General features: G+C 37.8%; 1 protein-coding gene across 32 annotated transcripts in view; it reads left to right on the top strand.

Moving 5' to 3' along the window:
• Positions 1–389: 389 nt before the first annotated feature.
• QKI (QKI, KH domain containing RNA binding) overlaps positions 390–25,602 on the top strand; it is a 151,705-nt gene continuing 126,492 nt past the window's right edge. For 10 of the 32 annotated variants that reach the window (XR_011535525.1, XR_011535526.1, XM_070602984.1 and 7 more), the window contains exon 1: positions 390–1,105. Coding sequence is in view for 26 of the 32 variants with exons in the window: in XM_070602984.1 (XP_070459085.1) it covers positions 964–1,105 (142 nt within the window). In the remaining 6 variants the exon portion in view is untranslated. Of the gene's footprint in view, positions 1,106–1,715; positions 2,328–3,240; positions 4,340–5,768; positions 6,106–6,329; positions 6,405–7,896; positions 8,037–8,554; positions 8,690–9,491; positions 9,604–25,602 lie in introns of those variants that run through there. The other 22 variants (XM_008519313.2, XM_008519311.2, XM_070603006.1 and 19 more) reach the window with 15 other exon arrangements.

The following is a 25,602-nucleotide window of genomic DNA, read 5'->3' as shown; positions in this document are numbered from 1 at the left end:
GCGCGAGGCGGCCCCCGCCCCAGTCGCAAGCACCGCCACCCGGCGCCCCTGCCGCCCCGCCCGCCGCCCTCCCCCGGCCGGCGGCCCGCACCGGCCCCTCCCTCCGCTCTCGCCCGCCCGGGGCGGCGACCCCGGCCCGGCGCCCAGGCCCCGCTCGCCGAGCGCCGCCTCCGTCACGCCGCCCACCCCGCCGCAAGGAGACGGCGCGGCTGCGGCGGCGGCGGCCGGGCCGGGGGCCGCGGGGGGCGGCGGCGAGAGGAGGAGCGCGCCGGCCGGGCCCCGCTAACGGCCGCCCTGCGCGGCCCCGCCCGCCGCCCGCCCCCGGCCCTCCCCGCGCCGCCGCCCCTCCCCCCGCGCCGCCGCCGCCGCCGCCGCTGGCAGCGCCGCCTGAACTGAGGCGAACTCCGCCGCCAAGTGAGTGAGGAGGAGGAGGAGGCGGCGGCGAGGAGGAGGAGGAAGAGGAGGAGCGCAGTCAGAGCGCGGCGGCAGCGGCAGCGGCAGAGGCGGCCGCGGCGGGGACCAGCCCAGAGAGACCCCGAGCCCGCGGCAGAGGCGGCGGCGGCGGCTGAGCGGGCGCGACCAGCCGAGCGAGCGGGCGAGCGAGCGGCGGCGGCCGGCTCCTCCTCGTCGGGCGCCGAGCGGCCCGCGCCCGCACTCGGCCCGCGGAGACCCGCCTCCCGCCCGCCGGCCTCGTGAGGGACGCGCCGAGCCGGCGGCCGAGGAGCGGCGGCGGCGGCGGCGGGCCGGGAGCGCGTCGGGCCGCGGGCCGAAAGTGCCTGCGGGGGCGGGGAGAGCGCGGCGAGCGCGCGGTCCGGCCGCCCCGGCGCCCGGCGCGGGAGCGGAGCGGAGCGGGACGCCGAGTCCCGAGCGGCCGGCGGCCGGGGCTCCCCGCCCCTCCCTCCCTCCTCTCCGGCGGCGGCGGCGGCGGCGGCGGCGGGCGGAGTGAGCTGCGGAGCCTGGAATATGGTCGGGGAAATGGAAACGAAGGAGAAGCCGAAGCCCACCCCGGATTACCTGATGCAGCTGATGAACGACAAGAAGCTCATGAGCAGCCTGCCCAACTTCTGCGGGATCTTCAACCACCTCGAGCGGCTGCTGGACGAAGGTGAGTCGCCGCGCCGGCCCCCGGCCCCCGGCCGCCCCTCTCCCCGGGGCCCGCCGCGAGGGGGGAGGGCGGGAGGTCGCGGCCGCGGGGCCCGGGCGCCCGGAGCGGGGAGGCCCGGGCGGGGCGCACGGAGGCGGCGCCCAGGCCGGGCTCGCGGGGCGGGCGGGCCGGGCCGGCCGGGGAGTGGGGCCCGCGCCCCGGGGGTGTGTGGGGCCGGCCGCAGGCCCCTCCGCGCCCCGGCGTCCGCGACGGCCCGGAGCTCTGCGGGCCTCCCGGGGAGGAGCCCGGCCGCGCCGGCCCGCGGGCGCCTGAAGGGCACCGGCCCGGGCCTCCCGCAGGACGCCGGCGGCCCCCGGGCGGAGGACCCCGCGGCCGGGGCTGTTTTGGAGTTTGTGTGGCGGGGAGACCCTCGAGGGGAGCGGCGCGGGCGCGCGAGGGTGGAGGGACGCCGCGGAGCCCTGGGGTGCCGCGGACGCAGCCCCGGCGCGCCCCGAGTGACAGCGGAAAGCACTTTCGGTCCTTTTGTTTGGGGAAGCGAGAAGTGTTCGCGAGTTTAACTTCACTTTTGGGGTGGGGGTGGGGGCGAACGCGAAATACCGCGAGGACGAGTGGAGACGTAATCCCGAGTTGGAGAGAACTCCGGCGGAGAGCCTGCTCCCGGGGCCGCCGCCGCCTGAGTTTACCGTAGGACGGGCAACCCGGCGATGCGAGAGGCCGAGCGGAAAAAGGAGCAAAAGTTTGCCCAGAGGCTCGGTCGGCGGAGAGCGGTGCGCAGCGGAGAGGGGCGAGAAGACTCCCGTCCGAGACGGTGCGGCGGCGACCTGGCGGGTTCACTCCTGGGAGCCGAGCGGTCCCTGGACGCCGAGGGGAGACGCGCGACGGGAAAGCGTGTTTGAAAATCGAGTCTCGCTTTGTCGGTTCAGAAGCATCCGCGGGGGACTGTTTAGAGAAAACTGGAAACGGTGTTTTTACAGAGCGGAACAGCGGATCGTGGGTTTTCACTGGAACGTGCAGGTTTTTACAGGAGAGCTGGGGAAAAGGACTCTGAAGTTTAGGGAGTTGGAATGTCACTAAAGAACAAAAGACCGGAAATGTCTCCGAGATGAAAGAGAGAAAAGACGGTTAAAGAAGACTCCCGGGAGCTCTTGTTGTCAAGAAAGTCAGAGGAACAACTTTCAAAGTACCGAAGTTAGGTGTTCCTGCGCCCTCGTCCCTTGCTGACGTGTGTGAAACCTGCAGCGCTAATCCGTATTGCCCTGGCTTTTTCCGCCCTTGAAACAGCAAATCTGTTAATTTCAAATTGCTCCAGAGAAAGCTTGAGCTGTCCCTTTAAGGGGTTCTGCTTTTCCTATTTGTGTTGGCATTTGAAAGATTGTGGAGGCAGAAAACTTTCTGGAATGTCAAAAAAAAAAAAAAAAAATTTTGTTGGAACTCTTAAATTGAGTGCTTCCAAATGTGAGCGCTAAGGGGCGCCAGTTATTTTTTTTTAAAACGAGAAATGTTTGGAGCAAAATGTGTAACATATTCAATAATCTGACCTATATTAAATTCAGTTGAAATTTAAATGATAGTGGGTTATTTCATCTCACTTTGTGTCCGTATATGTTTACAAACATTGGGAATGCTTTGTTTAAAATTATTGGAACGATTTTATCACATTTCAAAAGTAGTATGCTGTTGTTTTCTTTTTGGCATATTTTGGTGAAGTGAAAGTTTTAGTAGTGTTAGTAAAAATTTCTAAGGTTTTTTTTTCTTAAGCATTGTTGTTTAGAATGAATCCTTTCTAGACATCAAAATGAAAATAGGCCTTGCTAGTATTTAGGGTTAAAGTTAAATTACATTCTTTGAATTAAAATGTTGCGTTCAATCAGCAGAGGCAGTAGTAAAAAAAGTTTGGAAATATTTTCATCTTCTGCGTACTATTTAAAAATAGAGTTTCTTGATTAGTTCTGAAAGGCTTCTCGCTTGTGCTTTTGTGTTGATCTCAAATCTCTAAATGATAATTTGGTGTTGGTCCTCTTTTGAGAAGTTTCTAACCTTTGGCTTCAAAAATTTTTGATCTTCTAAATGTAGAATTCCGATTACGTCATTATCTCTAACAGAGATTTGTTTGGTCATTTCTGTCCCGTTGAAATAGTAACTACTTGAGTTGTAAATGTTGGAGACCACTAGTTGAAGATGAAACATTCTAAATAATATTTTTTTCCTTTAATATGGTTTACTCTGTCTCTTTTCTTAGTCTATCTTGAGTTTTAGCCTTTTCAACTCCGTAGCGTAAAGAGTGCTTCTGTGTGGTAGCTAGGATGTTTAAAATGGACAGCATAATGACTAGGAAGTTTGATTGTTTTTTTATCAGACCGGTACAAACATGCAGGAAAAGGGGCTATTCCTTAGTGTGGAATAAGCTGCTTCCTGTAATTGTTAGTCGTCTTATAAACTTAATTTAACTAAAGAAAAATATTGGTTTCTGAAGTGCATCATGATTTTACATGCTGGGTGATTTAATTACGAAATTTGGCAAGTTGTCCCCTTTGTGGCTTGTCATTGTCCAAAACAGATTAATGATGACTTCTGTTTGTAGTTAGGAATTACCTTTTCCTTTGTCTATATGATTGGTTGAAAAATTCTTTTTAAATTTAGATAAACTGCAAATTTTCCTTAAATGATTAATCAAGATACTGAGTTACAGTAGATGTATTCTCTGATGACTAGAAATTTTGAACGAATATTTAGCAGTTTTATTTCAAAATATTTTTCAAAAGTAAGCTTTTAAAAAACTTGCCTGTCAGTTTGAGAATTTTTATTTGGCTGGTTACAAATTTGGGACTTATGTGTGCTAGATTTTCTTAGTTGATTAAAACTTAAATGCTTTAGACTGAGTATTTTAATTCCATGCCAAGTTAACCTTTAGCCTATATTTGGACTGTGGACTATGGACAATCTTTTTGGTTTTGTTTTTTGATTTTTTTTTTTTTTTTGGTGGGGAGGGGTTATAAGATCTTCCTGCCAAATATCTTCATCACGGTTGCTTTTTACAGTTTTGTGTACATTCTAGGTTGGACCAGTCATAAAAAGGATGTAACTTCAGTTGATAATTTCAGTATGTACTTAAGAATCTTTCATTCAAGATAGAGACGATTACAGATAAAACAGAGGTCTTAAAGTCGTCAACTGCTCTTTCTTTAGAAGTTTTCAACTGAACCCTGGGACCATCCATGGGAAAGAGTAGTTACTGTAAGAAGTTTTTGCTGTTTTTTTTTTTTAAACCTTTCTTTGTCATGAAAAGGAAACTTAAGTAACAACAGTACTTGAATGCAAATTCTGTTTTTTATAAAGTATTGCAATTTAGAAGTAAGGCCAAAATTAAAATGAGCTTGACTTAAAAATCCCAAATAAGGCACAATGGAGAGCTAGGGATTTTAAAATCAGATTTTGAGTTTTCATTTTTTAGGGAGATGGAAGGTTAATTGCTGATATAAAAATTAACAAATATATAGTATGATTTATGAGGAAGGCCAGCTTAAATCTTTTTATTGTGAATATCTGAAAAATTAGTGTGTGGCTCAGAAAAAGTGAACAGACATGCTAATTAGATTCTGCATTACTGATTTGAGAAATTCATTTTCATTTTTTCATGATCTTTTTTTTTTTTGGTAATACAATTTCTTTTTCACTTCAATTTAGTTTCTTACACTGCTTGGTCTCCCTTAAAAAATGTGGGCAAAAAAATATTTTAAGTTAAAATTTGCTTTACGAGTTAACATTTTGTCACATTAATGTTTTTTCCACTTATTATGCGTGCATTGTTGAATGTCTCATACCTTCAGTTTTCTTACCCTTCAGCTTTTTTTAGAGAAATCTTGTCTACAAAAGCTTTGGTTTAAAAATTATATGGCTATTTGTTGGTGTTGAGAAGGCTCTTGCTATTTGAGTTTATTTCAATTTTAGTTTTTTTCCCCTAAAGAAGCATTGTTGACAGTAATCAATATCTGTGACAAACAGATTTTACTTAAGTTGAAGTAATCTGTTTTTAGGAGCAAACATTTTCCTTTAATACACAAGCCCTTTGAATTAGTAGTAAGAAGGAAGCCAATATTTATAGTCAGTTCTTTTCATTATCCTTTTTGCTCCTCACTCAGGAGGTGTCACCAACCACATAAGGGAATGAATAATGGAAATGATAGTTTGTATCATAGGTCATTTATTCAGCATGCATTCTGTACTGTTGAAACGAAACTCCCACGTAGGCAGAATGTCTGTTCCAAATGTGCAGACATACTGTGAGGCAGAAGGTGATTCTTTTTTCTTTACTTTCTCCAGTTTACGTGTTTTGTAGTAAAAGCTGTACTCCCAAGGATATACAGTAATTGTGTTAATAGAAATAGGTTTCTTTGCTAATCGCGTTTGCTAGTGTGTTTGGTATGAGCTCCTTTCTTAAAAGGCTTTGAGACTATCAAGTGATAAGTTAATTTGACTTTTTAAATGATTTGTATACATTATATTTCTGTAATTATCCACTCACTAGTCACTGTCCTGAATCTGATTCAAATGCATCAGTTTTCCATAAGAACAAGTGGCTTTTGGTTTGCTTTTTAAGGGAAATAGATGCCTGTGACAAAAGGCATGAAGTGTAATAACCAAGCCCCCACCACCCCCCTCGCTCAGGGCTTTGACCTTGCCTTTACTGAGGTGTGATTCAGATGCTCCTTTTGTGAGGCCAGAATACTTAGACATGCGAGGTTTATGTTTTGTTTTTTGACTTGGTTTTTGGTGTTAAGAGAATTATACCAGTGTGATCATAGGGGCGCTTTTTATAATCTGGAACCATATTTTAATTTACTTGAGAAATTCAGTGCAGTTAATATAATTTGTTTGATTTATGATGGTGCAGTTATAAGTAAAACTTAGCTTTTTCTGTTGGAGGTGGAAAATGCTATGCCGTTGTTGGGTTTTATTTGTTGATAACTTAAAAGAGCCCAGTGAGCAACTTTCTGCTTTTGGTATGTCAGCTATTGTGAGGATATCCAAGGATCTATTTTAGGGCCAAGGGATGGGGGTAGTGCGTGGGCCCATGTCAAAAAGTCGGAATTATATACCAGTTTTACATTTACATAATTGATAGGACTTCATTATTTTCTCCGACACCTCCTTTTTTGGACATCAAGACAGTTCAGTTGTAATTTTAAGTGCAATAATGTGTTTTTCCCATAATTATAACTTTTAGGGAATGCTTGTACCCCTTTTAAAAATTGGCATTTCAGTTTTGGGGCGCAAAATAGCTAGCCTGTTTGATGTGCAGGTAAGATTTTTACAGCTTTATTTTCGCTTAACAGAAAGCAAAAAGGGCATTAAACTTTTTGTAGTGAGTACAGTTTGTTTTATTAGTGTGACTGTGTTATGAAATTTGACTGTACACATAACCTGGATCTGTGTTAAGTATTACTCTGTATGTAGTTATCATCATACTTAACATTGTAATAGTAATATCTCTTTTTGCATCTGTCTGTTAATTAGTTCCTTGAAGGTGCCCACCTCATATCCTGGCACATGTACACGCTTAGATGTTAGTTGAATTAATAAATAGGTTAATGCTTTATGTCCTTTCTTTAATTTCTAGTTTCTCTAAAATGTGGGATTAAGCAAATTATGTAATGATTAGTGATCGTTTTAGACAATTAGCAAAAGGTACATGTGTTTTTTCCTTAAAAATGATATTTTTTAGAAATCGCACAATATTATTTGCAATACTTGCCCTTAAGGAGCTTAATCTTAATTTTACTTTACTGCCATGGGTGTGAATGAGAATTAGAAAGATAAAATTGCTTTACTTAAGAAGTTTCTAGTCAGACTTTATACAAAGTGTATCAGTCCATAAGCAAAGAAAAGCTATCAGTGCTCATCTCAGCTCTTGAAAGTTTGGCATTTATTGCATTATATAGATAAACCTTTTCCCTAGTCAATTACCTGTAAAAGTAAACATTCATCCCATATGGAGATCTATACTTTGTACAAAGCACAATAGGAAAAATTCCTTGTCTTTGAGTGCTGCTTTGATGTGTTCAGGATAAATAAGGATTATTTGAATGGTTTTAGTTTAGAAGAAAGCTGAGTATAAACATATGTGGCAGTTACAGTAATTTAACACAAATAGCAATTTTTTAAACACAGGTGTTTCTTTAAGCTAATTTGAAACAGTGCCTTTACTTAGAAGACTGATAAGTTGAAAATTTCAGTTAACTGAAACTTAACCCTCTTAAAAGGAGTCTACTTTTCTGCTTTAGCCTTAACAATGTTGTAAAATAAATCTGTCATGAGTTTTTAACAATTATGTAACTTGTAGAAGATAGGTGATTTATCCAGAATTCTTGTAATTAACAAGCAAATGACTGTACTTAATGTTTTCACCATTTCCTGAATTTCCTAAAGCAGAAACTTTAGTTTGAAAATCCAGCACTACTCTCTAGTCTAACAAAATAAACAGAATTTTGTTCGTGTTCATAATGTTTCATATATTGATTCTAACCTATATATTTTATTAAACTAAATTTTGAGGCTGGTGAAATGAATCACACTGTAACACTTCTGTCACATCATTTGTGATAAAGCGGAGTTTGTCAGTTTGGATGCTTTTCAACGGTATTGAAGTGTCAGAAAAACAGGAAAATGCAGTTAATCTGTAAAGTGGTCCTATGTTATGTGGCCATGATAATAAGGAGAGGGCGTATTTGTGTGCATGGGAGTATGTGCAAGCATGCATGTGTATAAAGGGAGACATGCAGTGCATGTGAGCTGGCCTTGAAATACTTGGGAGAGGGTGCTGGGGATGGAGAAGTTCCAGAACAAGGAAGGTTTTTGATGTAAGGAAATATCTGCTTGGCCTCAGGATTGAAATGATTATATATCAACAGTGGAAAAGGGAGCAAGGTCTTAAGTAAGCATCTTAATTTTGGCTTTAGCACAGCATGAGATGTTGTAAAGACTGGGCATAATCACCTAGTCAGTTACAAATTATCAGGGGGAACCCCTGGGCTTTTAAGCTAACCTAATAGTTTAAAATATATAGGAAAAATTGAAGAATAAATATGTAACATATATATTACATTTGAGAGAACTAGGAAAGTGGTGGTAAAACAAGCTTTTATGCTGTTTTCTTTTGGAACCTTTTTTTCATTAACTCAGTGTTGTAATATTTTATGGGGGTCTCAAAATTGTTTTACGAGAGTATTTGAAGAGATGTATATGTGAAAAAAACTGGAAGAAATGCAAAACGTTTCTTCTTAGATGGAGTTGAATGTAAGGAAAATTTAAGTAATATCAGAAGATCACGAAATTACAAGAGCTGCAAGGGAACTGAGAGTAGAGGGATGATCTTTATTTCATAGGTGTAGAGACGGAGTCTAGAGACATGTGACTGGTCCAGATCACAGGCAAAGTAGTATCAGGGCTGGAGCCAGACCCTCAGTTCTACTTTCTGGTCTGTTTGGTTGACTGTGCCACTCTGTAAGTGAGACTGCAGAAGAAAAACCAAGAATAGTTCCTCGTGTTAAAAAACTGCTGCTGTGGCCTCAGGTTGTGAACATGAAGGTGAAAAAGCAAATGAGGGTTTTGCTAATCAGTGATAATATCAGTGCTGTTTTGGACTTGAGCAAATGCTGGTCAAATTCTTGGAGCTAGAATGTGTTTCTTTTTCCTTTTCTAATAGTAAATCTTTATGAGAGTTAAGCAGCTAAAAGTGAGAAAGTAAAGGCATTTTTAGAGTATTTCAGCTCATACACTTAATCTTAGAAACCAAAGGATAGAGCCTTAGCTCTTTAAGTAATATGGTATGAATAAATCTAGTGTGTATTTAGTGTTGTTGTTGCTGTTATTATTACTATGATTACTATTTTTAATAACTACTCAAGAGGAAGCAACGTTTTTGACTGGAAGATTTAATAGAGGGGATTAATGTTGCCAGGTGATTCAAGTAAGGGATGTACACTTGCATCAGTTTTAGATTAGCACAGGGTAGTTAATAGCATAGGTAGGTGACTCTGAAGAGTGACAGCCAGGAGGTGGGTGATGATGAATTGAATGGAAATGGGAACTGCACTAGGTAGCTACTACATCCCGTTCCTTATGCCTGCATCTGGAGCATCGACTGCTTCTTTCGAATATATTCAGAAGAATTAAACATAAACGACAATTCTTTACTTGCTGTATTACATTAATTGTATCACTCTACTAGAGTTTTTGTTACATGGCAGGTGAATAAATTTTTTAAGAAGAAATAAAAATTTCAAATCAAGGCCAAATATAAATTACTCTGAAAGTAACTGCAACTAATCCTCTGCTATTTTTACTGCTACCACCATTATTGCAAGTGATGTTCCCATTGTTATTACAGGTATGCTGGTGTCCACTCTGCATGTGCCTGTATGCATGTGTACACTCGTGAGCCCGCATAAGGATGAAAATGAATTTTTGTCCATATGCTAATGAGACCATATTGCAAAGTGGTAAGAGTTCTTTGACTAGTAGACCTGGTATCTCTTCATGACTTGGCAGTTAACTAGTTTGGTGACCTTGGACAAAATATCTACCCTCTCTGAACCTCAGCTGCTGCTTCTGTAAATGGAATTATCAACTCCCCTGCCAACTCAAATCAAAATACTCGGAGGCTGGAGAGTATTGTATGCAAAAGAGCTTCTCAGACTATAAAGTAGCATTCAATTTCTCTCGACAGTTTTAGGTTGTTTTTAATAGGATGGGCAATTAGATAAGCAGCTTGTAGAAAATGAGAGAAGAAAAGAAACAAGGAGAAGGATATTTTATTTATCCATATGGGTATTAGCATTTTTATGTGCCGGAGGATTACTCACTGCTAGCATTCTGAAAGTTCAGAAGTCACTTTGAGCTGAAGTATCTAGTAAGGTTTTTTTGAGAAGTGGAACCTGAGTTGGTATTAATAGTTGGTAGGATTTAATGAGTTGAATGAGAGAGTAGAAGACATTCCAGGAGAATGGATAGTGCAGCAGCATCAAAACACTGGTGATGGGAGATTGAAAGATTTTCAAAAAGTGTGTCTGAATTGTTAGTTGGGATAGCAAATGCATGTAGGGAAGTAGTGAGAATTGAGAGTTAGAGCCAGAAGATGAGGTTAGGGCTATATTGTGATGGGCCTTGAATGCCAGGATAAAGAGTTTCAATTTTATTCTGAGTTTTGTAAGGAACCATTGAAGGTTTGGATTATTTTGGGGTGTCATAATGAACTCTTTGGGGGTAAACAAGCATATGGAATATATGGGTTTGACGAAGTAGAAATTGGACACAGTGTAAAGAGTTAAGTGGTTAGGAAATTTTTTTTAAATAGTTATCTTTTCTCAAAATAATATTTAATAAAAATATTTTGAGCTTTCTGTATTTTGGATATAGACTAGAGTTTTTTAAAAATGTGTTTTAACTAAAAATAAACATATACACAAGTTATTTTTTCCTTAGCCACAGGTTATTATATTCTTCCTGAATATATTGAGAACATGTGAGGCTCATTTGTTTAGCTGTTGGCCCAATTTTTGATTAGTTAGAATTGAGCTTTCATTTCTATGTGAATTAAAGAGAATTGAAAAAGAAACTTAGTTTGGGAGAATTTTAGGAATTCGTGAGTTAGTTTGACTTGGAGAAAATTTTGTCCCAAGCTCACTCATCTATTGTTAAATCTGTGTGTTATCAGGTACAATGAAGACTTCTTGAGAACTTTACTACACTCATCATCCCATTTTACTTTTATTTAATTGTATTTATTTTTACTTAGACTTTGTTAAGTAAATTAGAGATATCTTGACATTCTCTCTCTAAATATTTATGTATCTCTTTATAAACTAACATTTTCCGACACAGTGACATCACATTGAACAAAATAGATTAATCCTAGAGTTAATGTAATAATCAGTCCATATTCAGATTTCTGTAGTTATCCCCAAAATATTCGTTGTAACTGGCTTGTCCAGATCAGAATCTGACTCAGGACCAGTCCTTGAATCTGGTTATGACTTTAAGTCTCTTTAATCTAGAACCATGTCTTTTTTTATGACACTGATGTAACTTCCTAGTCATTGAGCTTGTTCCTTTATGCCCTTGCCCTCTATATCTAGTACTTTGGAAGTTAGGTCTAAAGGATTGAATAAGTTCAAGTATAACATCATTGGTGATGCTGTGTACTTGATGTTGCATCATGCTGGGGGTGAAGAATCTGGTTCCACCATTAAGGAAGCTGAGATTGATGCCTGAGTTAGGGTAGCAATAGACTGATCCTTCCACCGTAAAGTTAGGTATTCTTTAAAAGGGAAAGCTTTCTTTCACCAGTAGGGGATATATTACTATTCTGAAGTAAGTTGCTAATGGAAAAGCCAGATAGATGCTTATTATTAATTATTGCTTGGTTCTCAAAAGTGTTGGTTTGCCAACTGTCTCAAATGGTGACAGATGAATTTTTTCTTTCTTTCTCTTTCATGATCATCATTATGGGCCCATGAATTTTCATGGACTCACTATATTTAAGTCAACTACCATTATTATTCTTTTTGAGGTTCAAATTGTCACATCTTTGGGCGGTGATAGTCTAACTGGCTCCTGTGTCTTTTGAAATTTTCCTTGCTTTCTGGGATAGTTTGATGTCCTAACTTCACCTTGTACTGTCCCTGCCCCACAGCTAGAATTAGCCGTTTCTCCAAAGTTCTTTTTAGTGGGAATGGTGTTAGAGACGTGAGTTTAGGCACTAAACGTGTTCATTGCTGTCATGAGAAGGTTACTTCCAGGCCATTTTCTGTGGACAGAACTAGACAATATCGATTTTGAAATTCATGTGTTCATGTTTGTATTTTCAATTCAATTTTAACATTACATTTGATTTTATAATCATATCTTTTTTCTGCCAACACCAAACTAACTTGGTTTCTGACAGTGACAGAATTACTTAGTATGAATAAAACACTTTCAAAATAGCAATAATATAACTAACAACAGTAAAACTAATGAATATGTTTAAACATTTTTATATGCGTTTTAGACACATTACAAATTATAGATGCAGCCAGTGACCTCTTGTTCTTCTAATTGATTGCAGTTTTCTTCCTTTTTTTTTTTTTTGGCCTTATTCTATCTATAGTAAGTATTTTTTACCAAAGCGTTTTGACTTTTTGATGCTGTCACTTATTAGCTAAGTTCTTCTATTGTACTGACCGTTTCTGTTAGCTTTCACCTGATGTCCAGCAGAAATTAGAAGAAAATATATGTATATTTTAAAATCAGGGGTTAGTAGGTGTGTGTTTTATGGAGATATGATGTAGAAAGATAGTGAACTTATAAGGAGAAGGTTGTACTACTTAGACTAATACTTTGTGTCTTAAGCAAAGGGTAGGAAAAGTACATAGCAGGCAAAAAGATTTTAATTTAGTAAATTCTTCTGAATAGTATTGGTAAAAGAATAAGTATAGCTCTTTCAGCTTTTGAAGTCCTATGAGGGTAGAGAAAACCTCGAGGTAGAAATTAAGTTTGAAAATTTTATTTATAAGTAGTTGCAAAATCTCTACAGCAAAGTTTTTGTCCTTAAGACCTGTTAATAGTAAGGAAGTTATGTTCCAGCAGATGGAGATATTAGTACACACAAGCCAGTTTTTAGTGATTAAAATGTGTTGAGAAATGACCCTTTTGCCAGAATAGGACATTTTTCTCCTTTAAATTGTAAAAGAAGAGTTGCTCAGGAGTATGGTGAATAGCAATTACTGAATTTAGTATTTGGGGTGATGTATAAATCAGTTGTGATACTTTAAAGAACTTGTTTTTTTAAGACACCATATGTTAGTATGTTTACTATATAAAATATGACTGGTTTAGGACATCGGATCGATTGCAGCAATTTTCTGAAATACAGTGTCTGCCTTTACACCTTAGTTGTTTGAAGGGTTTTTGTTTGTTTTGGCAGGGGACTGAGTCAAATTTGTTCAAAGGTGTTCTATTTGTATATTATCTTTGCAGCTGTAAAGTCATTAACCAGGAGATTGATTTGTTTTATTAAGGTAAATCAGAAAACAATGTGTGCCTTAGTTTACTCTTATATGTTATACGAAGAGAAAGTTCTTTTGGGGATTATAGTTTTATCGTAGTAATAAAAAATTATCAGCAGTAAAAGGTAATCTTATCTCACTTTATTATTATAGTTCATAGCATTCCTTGTCAGTTCTTTTTAGTTAGGTAAATGTTAAATATTTTGTTTTAAAATACGCTTTCCATTTGTTAAAGAAATAGTACTTATTTAAGTTCCTTCTTAGATATGATTTTGAAGTATGTGTTTTTGTTAATGCATTTAAATTATATTTTTCTAGTTTTTATATTGAGCTTTTTTTCAGTTGCAAAATACCTTTTTTTCTTCAGTCACTTGAGATTGAACTCAGGAGTTTGTTAGCTCTCTTATGAACTCTGATATGAGCGAAGAATATATATGTCTTTGTTTATGTGTGGAGCACCAGGGAAGAAGTGATCCATTGTGGTACCTTTGCAGAACTGATAGTAACTTGCATTTTACTTTTCTCCCCCAGACTGTTCTTTTTCTCTTTTTTGTTATTCCTAAAATGTAGAGAATTGAAGATGCAAGCATTTTCAGTTCGCCTTGACAGTAGCGTGGTTTGTGGCCTCTGAATCCTGGGGAAGGTGGTGGTATGGCCAGAGAGGTATCATAGCATATTGTATTTGAACCTTAATGTGAATTATTATCTTTCAGGGAAAGTGAGGAATGGCCAATTTTGTGTATGCATTTTTAAGATTGTTTCTTAAAGTCATTTGAGAGTTTATGAGAAACAGAAATTTTTCCCTCCTAGTAATCGTTAAAAAAAGTGTCGTTATAAAGAACTAGACACCTGCATTTTATTCTTATGATAACAAGTATTCTTCATCTCATGGAAAAAAGCCAAAAATGTATCAATTGAAAAATGAGAATCATCTATAATTCAGTGATCATCACTGTCAACATTTTGATGCATTTCCTTTTAGTCTACCCCCCCCCCCCCATTTATAGATATAACAAAATTGTGATCCTGTTGTAATACTATTCTTAGGTTTGTTTTTTTAAAGTTAATTACATCCATGAGCATTTTCCCCTGCCATTTCATATTCTTTGACAGTATAGTTTTTATGGTAACATAGTTTATCTTAATAGAGGTATATCATAATTTACTTAACTATTCTCTATTGGACATACCACTTTGCTTTTAGGAAGCTTATTTGATGATGATATCAAATGGTTTCTGAAGTTTATTACTCACTGTTTAAAAAGCCTTAAGTTACTAAATATTGTAACTGGGCCCTATGAATACCAAGCTCTCTTATTTTTGCAGTGTGGTTATTCGGAAATCAGCATTTTATACTGCCTTCCAGTAGAAAGTGATTACTATTAAGTGATATCTAATTTTTGAGTAATGTCAGAGTTGCATATGTCACATATTAGTTTTTAATGACAACATATTTATTTGAAATTTTTTATTTGCAAAATTTGAATGCATACCATGTGTAGGATGTTATGAGGAATACAACAAAGCTTCAAATTCATTCCTTACCTTCAAGTTGTCTAGTAGAGTAGATAGCATGAAAAGAAAAGTAATATAAAGTATAATAAACTAGAGACTACTAAAGACTGGTGCTAAAGAGGTCCCTTTAGGCTGAAGAGGTTATGGAATATTTCAAAAGAGTTAAAATTTCACCTGGCTCTTGAAGGGTAGATAGGATTGAAGTGGAGAAAAGGTGAGGGAGTAGTGTTCTAGATCCAGGGAACACTATCCTGGAATGTGAGAGCCTTCCAAGAAGGAGAAAGGAAGTAAATAATTCTCTACTGCAGAAAGCTTTAAATGCCTGCAGTTTAGATTCTGTCCTCTTGACAGTGGGAGACCCATTTAAGCGTTTTCCTCTTAGATCTTTCTTAGTTTTTTTTTCCCTTTCATCTGCCTCCATATTTCTGTTTAGTATGTGTTAATGTGATAGATTGCTATGCTTGCTGCATGTTTTCAGATTTTCTTTTTCTTGATTCACTCTCCCTGTTATTTTGCCACTTAACTTCTATTATTTTAACTTTTTTTTTAATCTGTGCATACTTACTTTGGCTTTGTATTCTGTTTTACTAGTATGTTTGGATTTACTTAACCCTTTATTATGATTGCGTTTGTTTTAGTTCTTTTCTGTGTCTATATGTTCGTGATTGTGTTGGGTTTGGGTGCGTGGAGAAAGATGGATGTCTGGATTTCTAGATGCGCCATAGGTTGACTGCTAGGATACCATGATCTGTATGTGTGGATGGATCTCTGCCATGTGCCTGCCTGTCATCATCCTTCCCATTTGCTTCTGCTCTGTTGGCTTGAAAGATTGCAGTCTTAAGGGGGAGCGGAGAGATTGAGATCAGCTACTTTGACTCTGAGTTGAGGGAGGCTTTAGGGAAGTGTTTGCTGTGTTTCATACAATACTGGCCTCCAGAGGTGGTCTGAGAATAGAAGGGTTCTGTAGTCAGAGAAGTGCTGCACACTCCTTTTGTGAATTCAGCATGTGTTGACATGTAAATATCCAGGATCTGCAGTAAAGAGAGCTAACTCAGTTCAGCTGAGCATTTTCTGAAATTACTTGGTAAAGAATGCCCTTTTTTTTTCCCTTTCTTCTTGGAACTAGTGGTCTGAGAGTTCCTTATGGGAAATACCAGAAAGAGGGTTATAAAGACCTGTGGATCCTAGAGAGAGGAGGTTTTAAATAATAATTATTTGAGAATCTTATTTTTGAATGAGAATGTTGGTTCAAGTCAGATCAAAGTACCCTTTGAAAAAAATAGTTAAATTTCATTTAGTTTGGGATCATTTCAAATTCCATCTGAAAGGAAACAAGAAAAAGTGTCCTTTCTGGCTTTAATTATATAACAATTGAAGCAAATGTTTTCAATAGTAAATTTTGTTTTATTCAATGTATTATTTAAACAAAAATTTAGACTTACTGCTTTAAAAAATGTAGTTCTCTAAATAAAAGAAAATTAACGTAGAATCCTTACAACTTAAACATCCAACTGAAACATACTTTAAAATAGATATGCAAAGAGGAATACGTTGATGTTCTAACGTATGCCTGGTTTAAGTCTAAAATTTTTAAATTTTGGAACTACCCAATTGTAAAGTAAAGAGAAATTGTTAAATTTTGGAAAGAAAAATATTTATGTTTGTTAGATTGTTTAATAAACATTGAGGTACAGTGATGCAGTAGTTTTGTGAGCTCTGTAAGTCAGTAACCAGTTGAATCTTTTCTGTAAAATTAGATTTTAGTCTGTGAATACAAGATTAGCTCTCTTTTTCTCTGTTGTTACAGCAGTTATTCAGTCATATCATAAAATGAAAGTTTTGATGACATTTATGATTTGCAGCATCCTTTAAAAAGGGGGAAGTACAAGGGTGGATGGTAGAAAAGCATTTCACCTGGAATGCCCAAAGGATTTTTATTAAAAAAATTTTGTCTTTATTCAAAGAAAAATCCTATAATTGAGATTTTAAAGCTGGAGTGGCTCTTAGTGATCATGTTTCCATCCTTTCATTATGTATGTAAATGCAGTTGATTTACAAAGGGTATGAAGAAGTTTTACAGGTTAGAAACTGCAGGTTTCAGGAATGGTAGCTCAGTTGGCTCTTGTGACAGAAATATATCTGTAAGTTATTATCCAGTCATAGGCTACCTTTGGGCCTGATCCCCTCTGTAGAGAATTATATCATAACTGATAATTTGTCTAGTGTGACTACTTTCTGACGTGTGGGTAGTCTTAATTATTTTAAATTTTATTTCTTTGCTTGAGAGATCTACCCAGAGTATTTTTAACTTTTCCTGTAAATAAGAGTAAAATTAAGCATCCAATACACGGAGTGATATTGTCATTAAACTGATGTTGAATCAAAGACGAAAAGCTCTCCTAGGTTCATGGTAGTCTCCATTAGCATTTTCCAGCAGGCTGACTCTAGGTCTAGGAACAATTTAGTGTACATTTGCATAAGAACTTCCACTGTCCATATTTTACACAGTATAAATATTTTAAAATCATTTGTTAGAGTAAGCTGTTCATTTCCCCCGCTTTCTTATAGATCTAGGTCATTAGCCCTAGAATAATGGGATAAAAGTCTAAGGTAAAGATAAGGGAAAGCAAGAAAACCACTTAGTGTCTTCTGAATACTCAGTTCAGGTTCTCTGCCATTGCTAGACTAAGCCTTAGACGTGTTTGTGGTGATGTTCCATACAAGTTGTCATTTCATAAGTTAGTGTAAGCTTATCTAAGTTTTGAAGGCTGATTAATTTAGGAAAGGTGTCTTTAAAAAACAGTTTATGTTGTTCTTTTATAAATCTTGAATAAAAGAAAATAGGAAAAGGGAAGGAGAACAGAGGGGTAAATGGATCCCATAAGAAAATGACAGTAATTCGGGAAGATGAAAGTAAGATCTGAGTGAGAAAATCTTAGGTTTGTTTATAAAGTATAGGGAAATTTATTTATTTTACATTGTGGTAAGGAACATGAAAGTCTTATTTTTCACATTTTGTTTTTATTCAAGGACCATCACTTTTGATTTTCTTATTGAAATATATTAACTGAACATCATAGGGGATACCACAGTAACATTGTTATTTTGTTACGTGGTAGCCGCACATGTGTCTCAGGTTGTCCAAATTTGAATACGAAAGTTTTACTTTATTGATGTTTAAAGGCATATGGCTTTGAGCCTGAGAAAGGCAAAAGAGTGAAGGTTTTGGAGGAAGTAGTGATAATTAAGAGGATCCTCAAAGTAAAAGTCTTTGTGACTTTGTGGTTTTGTGGATCAAGAGTCTCTTTGATTATTAATAATATTTATTGAATAACAAGTACATATATCCTGACATTATACATATGAACCAGAAAAATGGTGTAATATGAACCAGAAAAGGGATGTATCTTAAATGTTTTTAAATCCTACCTATAAAGAGAAATATTTTGTTATATACATGCAAATATATATATTTAGATAACTAAACAGGTGAAATGGAAAGTTTCATGAAATAATATTTGTCCATATTACCTATGATGTAATCTCGTATTTTTCTGTTCTGTTCCACTTAGAAAAATGCTGATTTTGACTAATAATATAAATTTAATGGGTTGTGGCCCGTGTAGTTTTAGCAAAACCGATGTTGACTTCTGCTGTAATTTAGTTTTCCCCAAACTTTTTTTAATCCAGCACTTGCTGGGTGCTGGTGATAGAAAGATAAATAAGATGGTGCTGGGGATGCAAAGATGAAGAAGACATAGTCCAGGCCTTAAGGAGCTCTGCACTGGTGTGGAGAGAGAAATCAAGGGGAAACTTCAGTACAGTGCTTAACTGCTGTGACAGAGGCCTGCACAGGTTAAGATGGAAGGGAACACATCATTTCCTGGCAGGAAGGTGAAAATTTCTTCTAGGTTCGCATATGATCTGATAATTCCTCTGGTTGCAGGCTTCACTTAATGTGAAATTTAGTTCTATTTTTTCCCCTGTGAATTCCGAAATGAATACTATCAAATTTACTTGAAAATAAGAGCTTTCGTAATTTTTGGCATACAGGTCAAGTTTCTAAAAGTAAAGGTTAATTTTATAGATAATCTTTAAAAAATGTAAATATCACAAATGAATAATATTTTCCTAAATGTGTCATGAAGACTAGCTTTAATGCCATTATTTGTGAAGTGTTATTTCTTTTCTGACTTTTTTTTCCCTCTGAAGCTTACATTGTGTCTTATTAAGATAAAGTCAAGATAAAAGTGTTACATAAATATAAACATATATGTCTTATAATTACCTTTGACCATTGGCCGTTTGCCCAACCGGTGAAAGTTAAGCTACAACACAAACCATGAACTTTTAAATAATGAAATAAAAGATAGATGCTTAATTATCTAACACTTAACAATTATATTGTCCTTTATTGAAATTTGGAAATACTCTATATGTTGACGTTTTATCTTGTGGCTAATTCATTCACAATGACAGTGAATTTAAAAATTTGGAGTTTGTGTTTTATCCAGAAAAACTTACAGCATGGCATTTCTATAGAACTTAGTTTCTGTGGGTTACAAAATTGTTACCAGTTTTCCCTGTGAGTGATAGGCTCCTACATCAGGTTGAGGAAGCTGATGTCTGAGTGGATGTGATGGTTGCCTTAGAATGATTTTGCCGTTAGCAGTGAAAAATGTTTTCCTTATAGTTCTTGTGCAGCAGGCCGTGGAGTAGAGCACATTTTTATAATAAAGGTGATGAATTTAATCGCAAACTGGCAGCCAAATGGAAATTGCAGACCTTGATACTGGGAGAAAATTGCCTATAAAGCAACTCTTGAGAGAACAGGCTTTAAATTTATCCACCCATTTCGACATTGAGGAGAACATAGGAATCACAGGATATTTTGCTTGGCCTGCTTAGTTCAGATGAATGACACTTGTGTGTTCTATTTAAGAACTAAAGGTAGTTGGTTTAAAGTTGTGCGTGGTTTGTACCTAAAGTCTTTAGCACATATCTTTTTATATTTTATTAAATATCTGAAATATTGCCACCTTTTTATATTTCATACATGATATGCCTAATGAATTGAAATTTGTTTACTACATTGATGGTCGTGTAATTCATGTTTCTGCCATTTATATGATCATCCTAAAGGATGCAGAATACTTTGGGTTTACAAGTAATATTCAATTGATAGAATGTCTGTCATATAAAGCATCAGTCTTTACTGTTTTTGTTTTTTTTTTTCTTTTTCAGATTGGCACCTGGGCTAACAACTGTTGCCAGTCTTCTTTTTTTTTTTTCCTGCTTTTTCTCCCCACATCCCCCCAGTACATAGTTGTATATTTTAGTTGTGGGTCCTTCTAGTTGTGGCATGTGGGACGCTGCCTCAGCGTGGCCCGACGAGCGATGCCATGTCCGTGCCCAGGATCTGAACTGGCGAAACCCTCGGTCTCTGAAGTGGAGCACGTGAACTTCACCACTCAGCCCCGGGGCCGGCCCTAGTCTTTACTGTTTTATATTTCAACAGTTTATATTATAAAATTTAAACACAGAATGGTAGAATTTCTCTTAGGGGAAATCTGAACTTTGTCACTTTTTAGTCTAAGTGACTAATGCTTGTCATTTCTTAGGAATAACCTAACCTTTGATCCAACATACAGTATTTAGGGTGTTTAACCCTGAATCTTGGGATAATGTAGCATGTATTTTGAGGTGCACTTCCCCCCATGATTCACGTATTTGTTAACAGATATCTGTGTCCAAATTCAAAGAATTGTTTATTACTGTTGGAAAGTGAGACGTATCCAAGGACGCAAAATGTTTAAAATGTAAAAATGCTAATGTAAAATATAAAAATAATGTTTCTTAGTATACTTATTGAAACCACTGGCTTCTAAAGGGCAATAAGGATTACATCTAGGAGGTTATTAGAATTTGCTTGGATATACAACTCTGATCTGATGGATTATATTTTCTGGGCAGCATGGTGCATTATGTAATAAAAGTATAACTGTGATGAGTCTGTGTTCTCTTTAAGTATAGAATTATAGAAGTGTTTAGTTTTAAAGTAAATGTGGGAATTTAATATTTGATGGTTGAGAAAGCAAGAATAGAAAGAAGAAAAAAGTTTTACAGATTCTCTTTATATAGAAAACAGTTTATTGAGGTTGTGCACATGAGTTTGAAGGAATGAAGACCAAGAAAAAGTAGTATACTTTTTCTTGTTAAAATAAGTACCAGTAATTGTATCTTTGTCATTGAAAGTAGTTTCATTTAAATTACTTTAAGTGCTAGCTTGATTGTAATACATCCTTATGAGAAGTAAGCATCCATGTAATGTTGAAGATAAATTAGAATGTTTAGCCATCTCTGAAATTTGCAAAGTTTAAAATAAATAAACTTCTCCATTCCCTTAGCAGTGATATAGATGCTTGGCTATTTGGTTTATTTGGCTTAAGTAAGCTGTGGGAAGTTTAGAATTCAGAGATAGAGCTTAAATATAAATATTCTTTATAAGAGAAATAAAGTATAATTATTTTAACTCTAATTCTCCTGATCCAATAAATCAATATGTGGAAAGCTTCATTTTCAATTTCAGAATAAAACTAAAATTTTGTGCATTTTAACATATGAGGCTGAAATAAGGTATATGAAATGTATATAAATTGTATACATGTTTATAAGTATATTAATATATAGTAAATGTTATATAATAATATATGGTATATGTAGTATAATATAATAATATAATTTATATAATAATTGTGTGTGTATATATATAGTTTATATATATTTATCTATAATTTTAATAAGTATTTTATGTTTACATGTGTGTATCTATAGTACTTTGTTAAAACTTTACTACTTTTGAGGGCTGGCCCCGTGCCTGAGTGGTTAAGTTCGTGCACTCGCCTTTGGCCCCGGGTTTCACTGGTTCAGATGCTGGGCGTGGACATGGCACTGCTCATCAAGCCAGGCTGAGGCGGCATCCCACACAGCACAACCAGAAGGAAGTACAGTTACAGTATATAACTATGTACTCCGGGGCTTTGGGGAGAAGAAGAAGAAGAAAAAAAAAGATTTGGCAAAAGATGTTAGCTCAGGTGCCAATCTTTAAAAAAAAAAAAAAGCAAAAACAAAAACTTTACTACTTTTCTGTAGCAGGGTGAGTATAATTAGTTGTCTATAAGCTGATACTAAATTAACTTCCCATAGATACTGGTGTGGTTTACTTTTTAAAAAGTGATTTTTTTAGTGAAATGCTTAAATTCATATCCACATCTACTACTGTGATAAAGGTAGCCACAGTTCAAGACTGTTTATGCAACAATCTGAAACACCTGAAGCATCTAAAATTCTGAGTTTTCCTGAAAGAATTTTAGAATTCTGTGTTTGAACAGGCACATCGCTGACTTAGCTCATGATTACAGGATTGTCAAGTGGAGTGAAGCAAGGGGAGTGTTCATGTTAACATTGCAGTTTGAAGGTGACAGTGTAAGACGTGATCCTTTTCTATTGTTTTGTTTTTGTTTAGATAACTGTTTTAAGGCACTGAGTTGTAGTTATGCAAATATACATTAAGGCAGAATGTCTCCTCAACTTTCCTTCCCCCAAATTATTCATTTGAGGTTAAAATAATCTTAAATTCTGGAAAAGTGGTTAAACCAAAACAAGTCAGATTATGGGGCAAGAAGCTCTTACCTTTTTTGAAGAGTGTTTTGGGGGAAAACATTTGACCCAAGTATTTAAGGGTCATTTTTAGTAAGCTGAATGTACTGTGGAGTTTGTATTTGAGTAGTTTGTAAGGTTTTCTGGATTACTTGGTTGAATATTTGAGGAGGAGCCTAGTACAAGCAAGTTGGAAAAGTTAACGCTGTCTTTGTTACCTTCTACTTCCACTTTGCCATTTATGATGAATTTACATGTGAGAAGTCATTTGCAAATAGTATTTGGTAGGTGCCTTTTCTAAGTATCTTTTATGCCTATAGATTCTGGGAAAAGAACAGTTAGAGATTTTAGATAATGGATATTTATTAGATTAGCAGATGCTATCTTTAAGACCTATCTGTCACATTACAGCATTTCCAGAATATATAATTTTACATCACATTCATCATTGATAATGATGATGATATGGACCTACTGATATATATGTATCAGGCACTTTATATATATGTTCATTATCTCATTTAATCTTTACAGCAATCCTGTGAGCTGGAAATAACTCCATTTTATAGATGAAGAAATAAAGGCAGGGGCCAGCCCAGTGGCATAGTGGTTAAGTTCACACGCTTGCTTTGGTGGCCCACGGTTAGCAGGTTCAGATCCCGGGCATGGACCTACACACCACTCATCAAGCCATGCTGTGGTAGCATCCCACATATAAAATAGAGGAAGCCTGGCGCAGATGTTAGCTCAGGGCCAATCTTCCTCACCAAAAGAAAAAAAAAAAAAAGAAAGAAAAAAGAAAAGAAAAGAAAAAAAGACATGGAGGCAGACTGAAACATTACAATACTTCATTTCAAAAATTGCACTTTCACCAGTTTGTTTCTCTATTCTTCATCATAGATTATTATCTACAAGCATGCAGTCGACTGTTTTGTAAATTTTTTAAAAAGTAAAGTCTTGTAAACTGTGAACTGATAGTTTAAGTTAGTTCTGGACAAAGACCTGAAGAGTCAGAGTTTTTCTCTTCTCTTCAGTTGTTCTCCTTTATATGCACATTACATTAAATTATCTTTCGCTATTGTAACTATAGCTCTAAGGAAGATAGTGGTCTGTTAACTGTGTAAATAGCTTGTTTGAATTGACAGTGTCCTTCTTTTCATAAGAGAAAAGGAAGCACAACATACTCAGAATGCAGGAAGTGTATTAAGTTTCTTTCAAAGCTTGTTTCATTTAATACTGACCTGAAAATGGGTTCACTTTTTGTTAAGTCTTCATATTCTGATGTGTCTCTTACTGAAGGTTACTACTAATACCCCCAGGCACATCTGAATTGGCCTGATTTTGAGAGATTTTGTGACCTTTTCCACTTGCTTTCTTTAAAAAAAAAAGTGTGTACTGGGGAGTTCTAATGTACATCTTACCCTTCTGTTGCCTATAAATTGTGTGACTGAAGATGGTAGATCTTGCTGTACTTAGTTTTCCTAGGAGTGTTTGGTTTTAAACCACTGTTAGAGATTCATCTCTAATGACTGGATTTCACTCACTTTCCAGTGTGGTGGGCGTGGTGGAGTGCTTTTTGAAATAAGATTGTTTTTAGACTTTGGTTTATGTCAGTGATTTTCCACCTGACCCCACCAGCACAGGCTTGGTGAGGACAGAACTTTGTTCTTAGAAATTCTATTATGAACTTTCCACTGGGAAAAATCCATATTGGTTTCAAGGAACAAATACCTGATTTGAATGATAACTTGCATGTTTTTAAACCGTAGCATGACTACTCTAGAATACACAACTGTTCATTGACCTCTGTCTTTGAGAAGTTTTTGAGTAAATGAAGACAAGTACCTTGAGCAAGGAAAACAGAACCACTTGCGGATAATCATAGGCATTACTAAAAATATCAGTACAGTACAGAGGTGGGGTTAGGATTCAGAAAACTAAGGTTTGGAAAAAATCCTTGAGGGGGACAGAAAGATATATTTTAAGGTCTTTTCGTGTACCAGATCCATCAATATAATTATGTATCATCAGGGTGATAACTATACATCCGTGTTTTTTCCACTTTTATTTTCCTTTCCTTCATAATTAAAGTGTGGGTTTACATGTCTAGAATCCTGTTTTCCCTACCTTGATCTTTCCTACTGTAGAACTAAATGAAACCGTAGAACTCTGGCTTACTCTTTGAAAATTGCTTTGTCTAGTGTTGAGGTCCAGGTGCTTATATCCCAGGACACTCAGCCTCATCTGTCACTCACTTCTAACCCTCTAATCTATTTGCATAGAAACCAGTTCTTACTACCAGAAGAATTGTGATGGAAGGGACTGTGTTGCTTACCAGCGTGTTCCCAGCACGTAGCACAGTGCCTGATGCCATAGAAGGATAGGACATAGTCAGTCAATATAGTGGCTTCTTGAGTACCTATTAGGTACCAGACACTCTACAAATATTTGTTATTCAAGGGAAAGAGGTTTTTCTATGAAACTCATAAATTTATGTCTAGAGTTATCTCAGATGCCCTTATAGATGAGAGTAAACGTATACCATGAAAAGCTTAAATGATTTGCTGAAGGATGTGTTGCTAGTCCCTGGCAGAGCTTAAATGAGACTCTCTCATCTGACATTCATTCTAGTTTTAATTTGGATTATACTATTCTTCCTTTCCTTTATTGTTACTGTGTATATATATCTCTACTTTTCCCTCTTTGTATCCATATCTCCAATTCCTACCCTCTTCCCCATCTTTTTCCTTTTCTCTATCTGCCTCTTACTGTCTGGCATCAGTGCTTTTCCCACTATCAAGACCACTTACTTTGACAGCAACCAAATTTAATTTTGGGAGATGGAGCAATCATGTTGGACAGGCAGTGTGGTGTGAGTAAAAGAATACAGCTTTTGGAGTCATGCCTAGGCTTCGATCCTCACTTTTTCACTTAGAAGTTATGTGATCTTTGGTAAAAGTACTTAATCCCCAAATCTTGGTTTCCTAACTATAAAATGGAGATGAGAATAGTACTTATTTGTAAGGAAATCCATTTAACCAGATCATAATACTAAAGTGCTGACCTCCAGGGCAGACTTTGAATAGAGACTCATTGCTTGGAAAGAAGTTAGACTTAATTACTCTAAATTCTGAGTTTAAGAGATACTCCTCCTCCTCACTAATTGTCTGCTACCATCACCACCATCAGTCAACTCTGTTTCATTCCCAGTAACACCATGCTGTGGCATTTCCATCAGCCCTGGGAAAGGTCTGGATAACAGGGGAAATAGAGACAGAG

This window comes from Equus przewalskii, chromosome 32 (genome assembly GCF_037783145.1).
Source record: "Equus przewalskii isolate Varuska chromosome 32, EquPr2, whole genome shotgun sequence".
Classification (NCBI taxonomy): Eukaryota; Metazoa; Chordata; class Mammalia; order Perissodactyla; family Equidae; genus Equus; species Equus przewalskii.
This window is presented reverse-complemented; position numbering and strand designations above follow the sequence as displayed.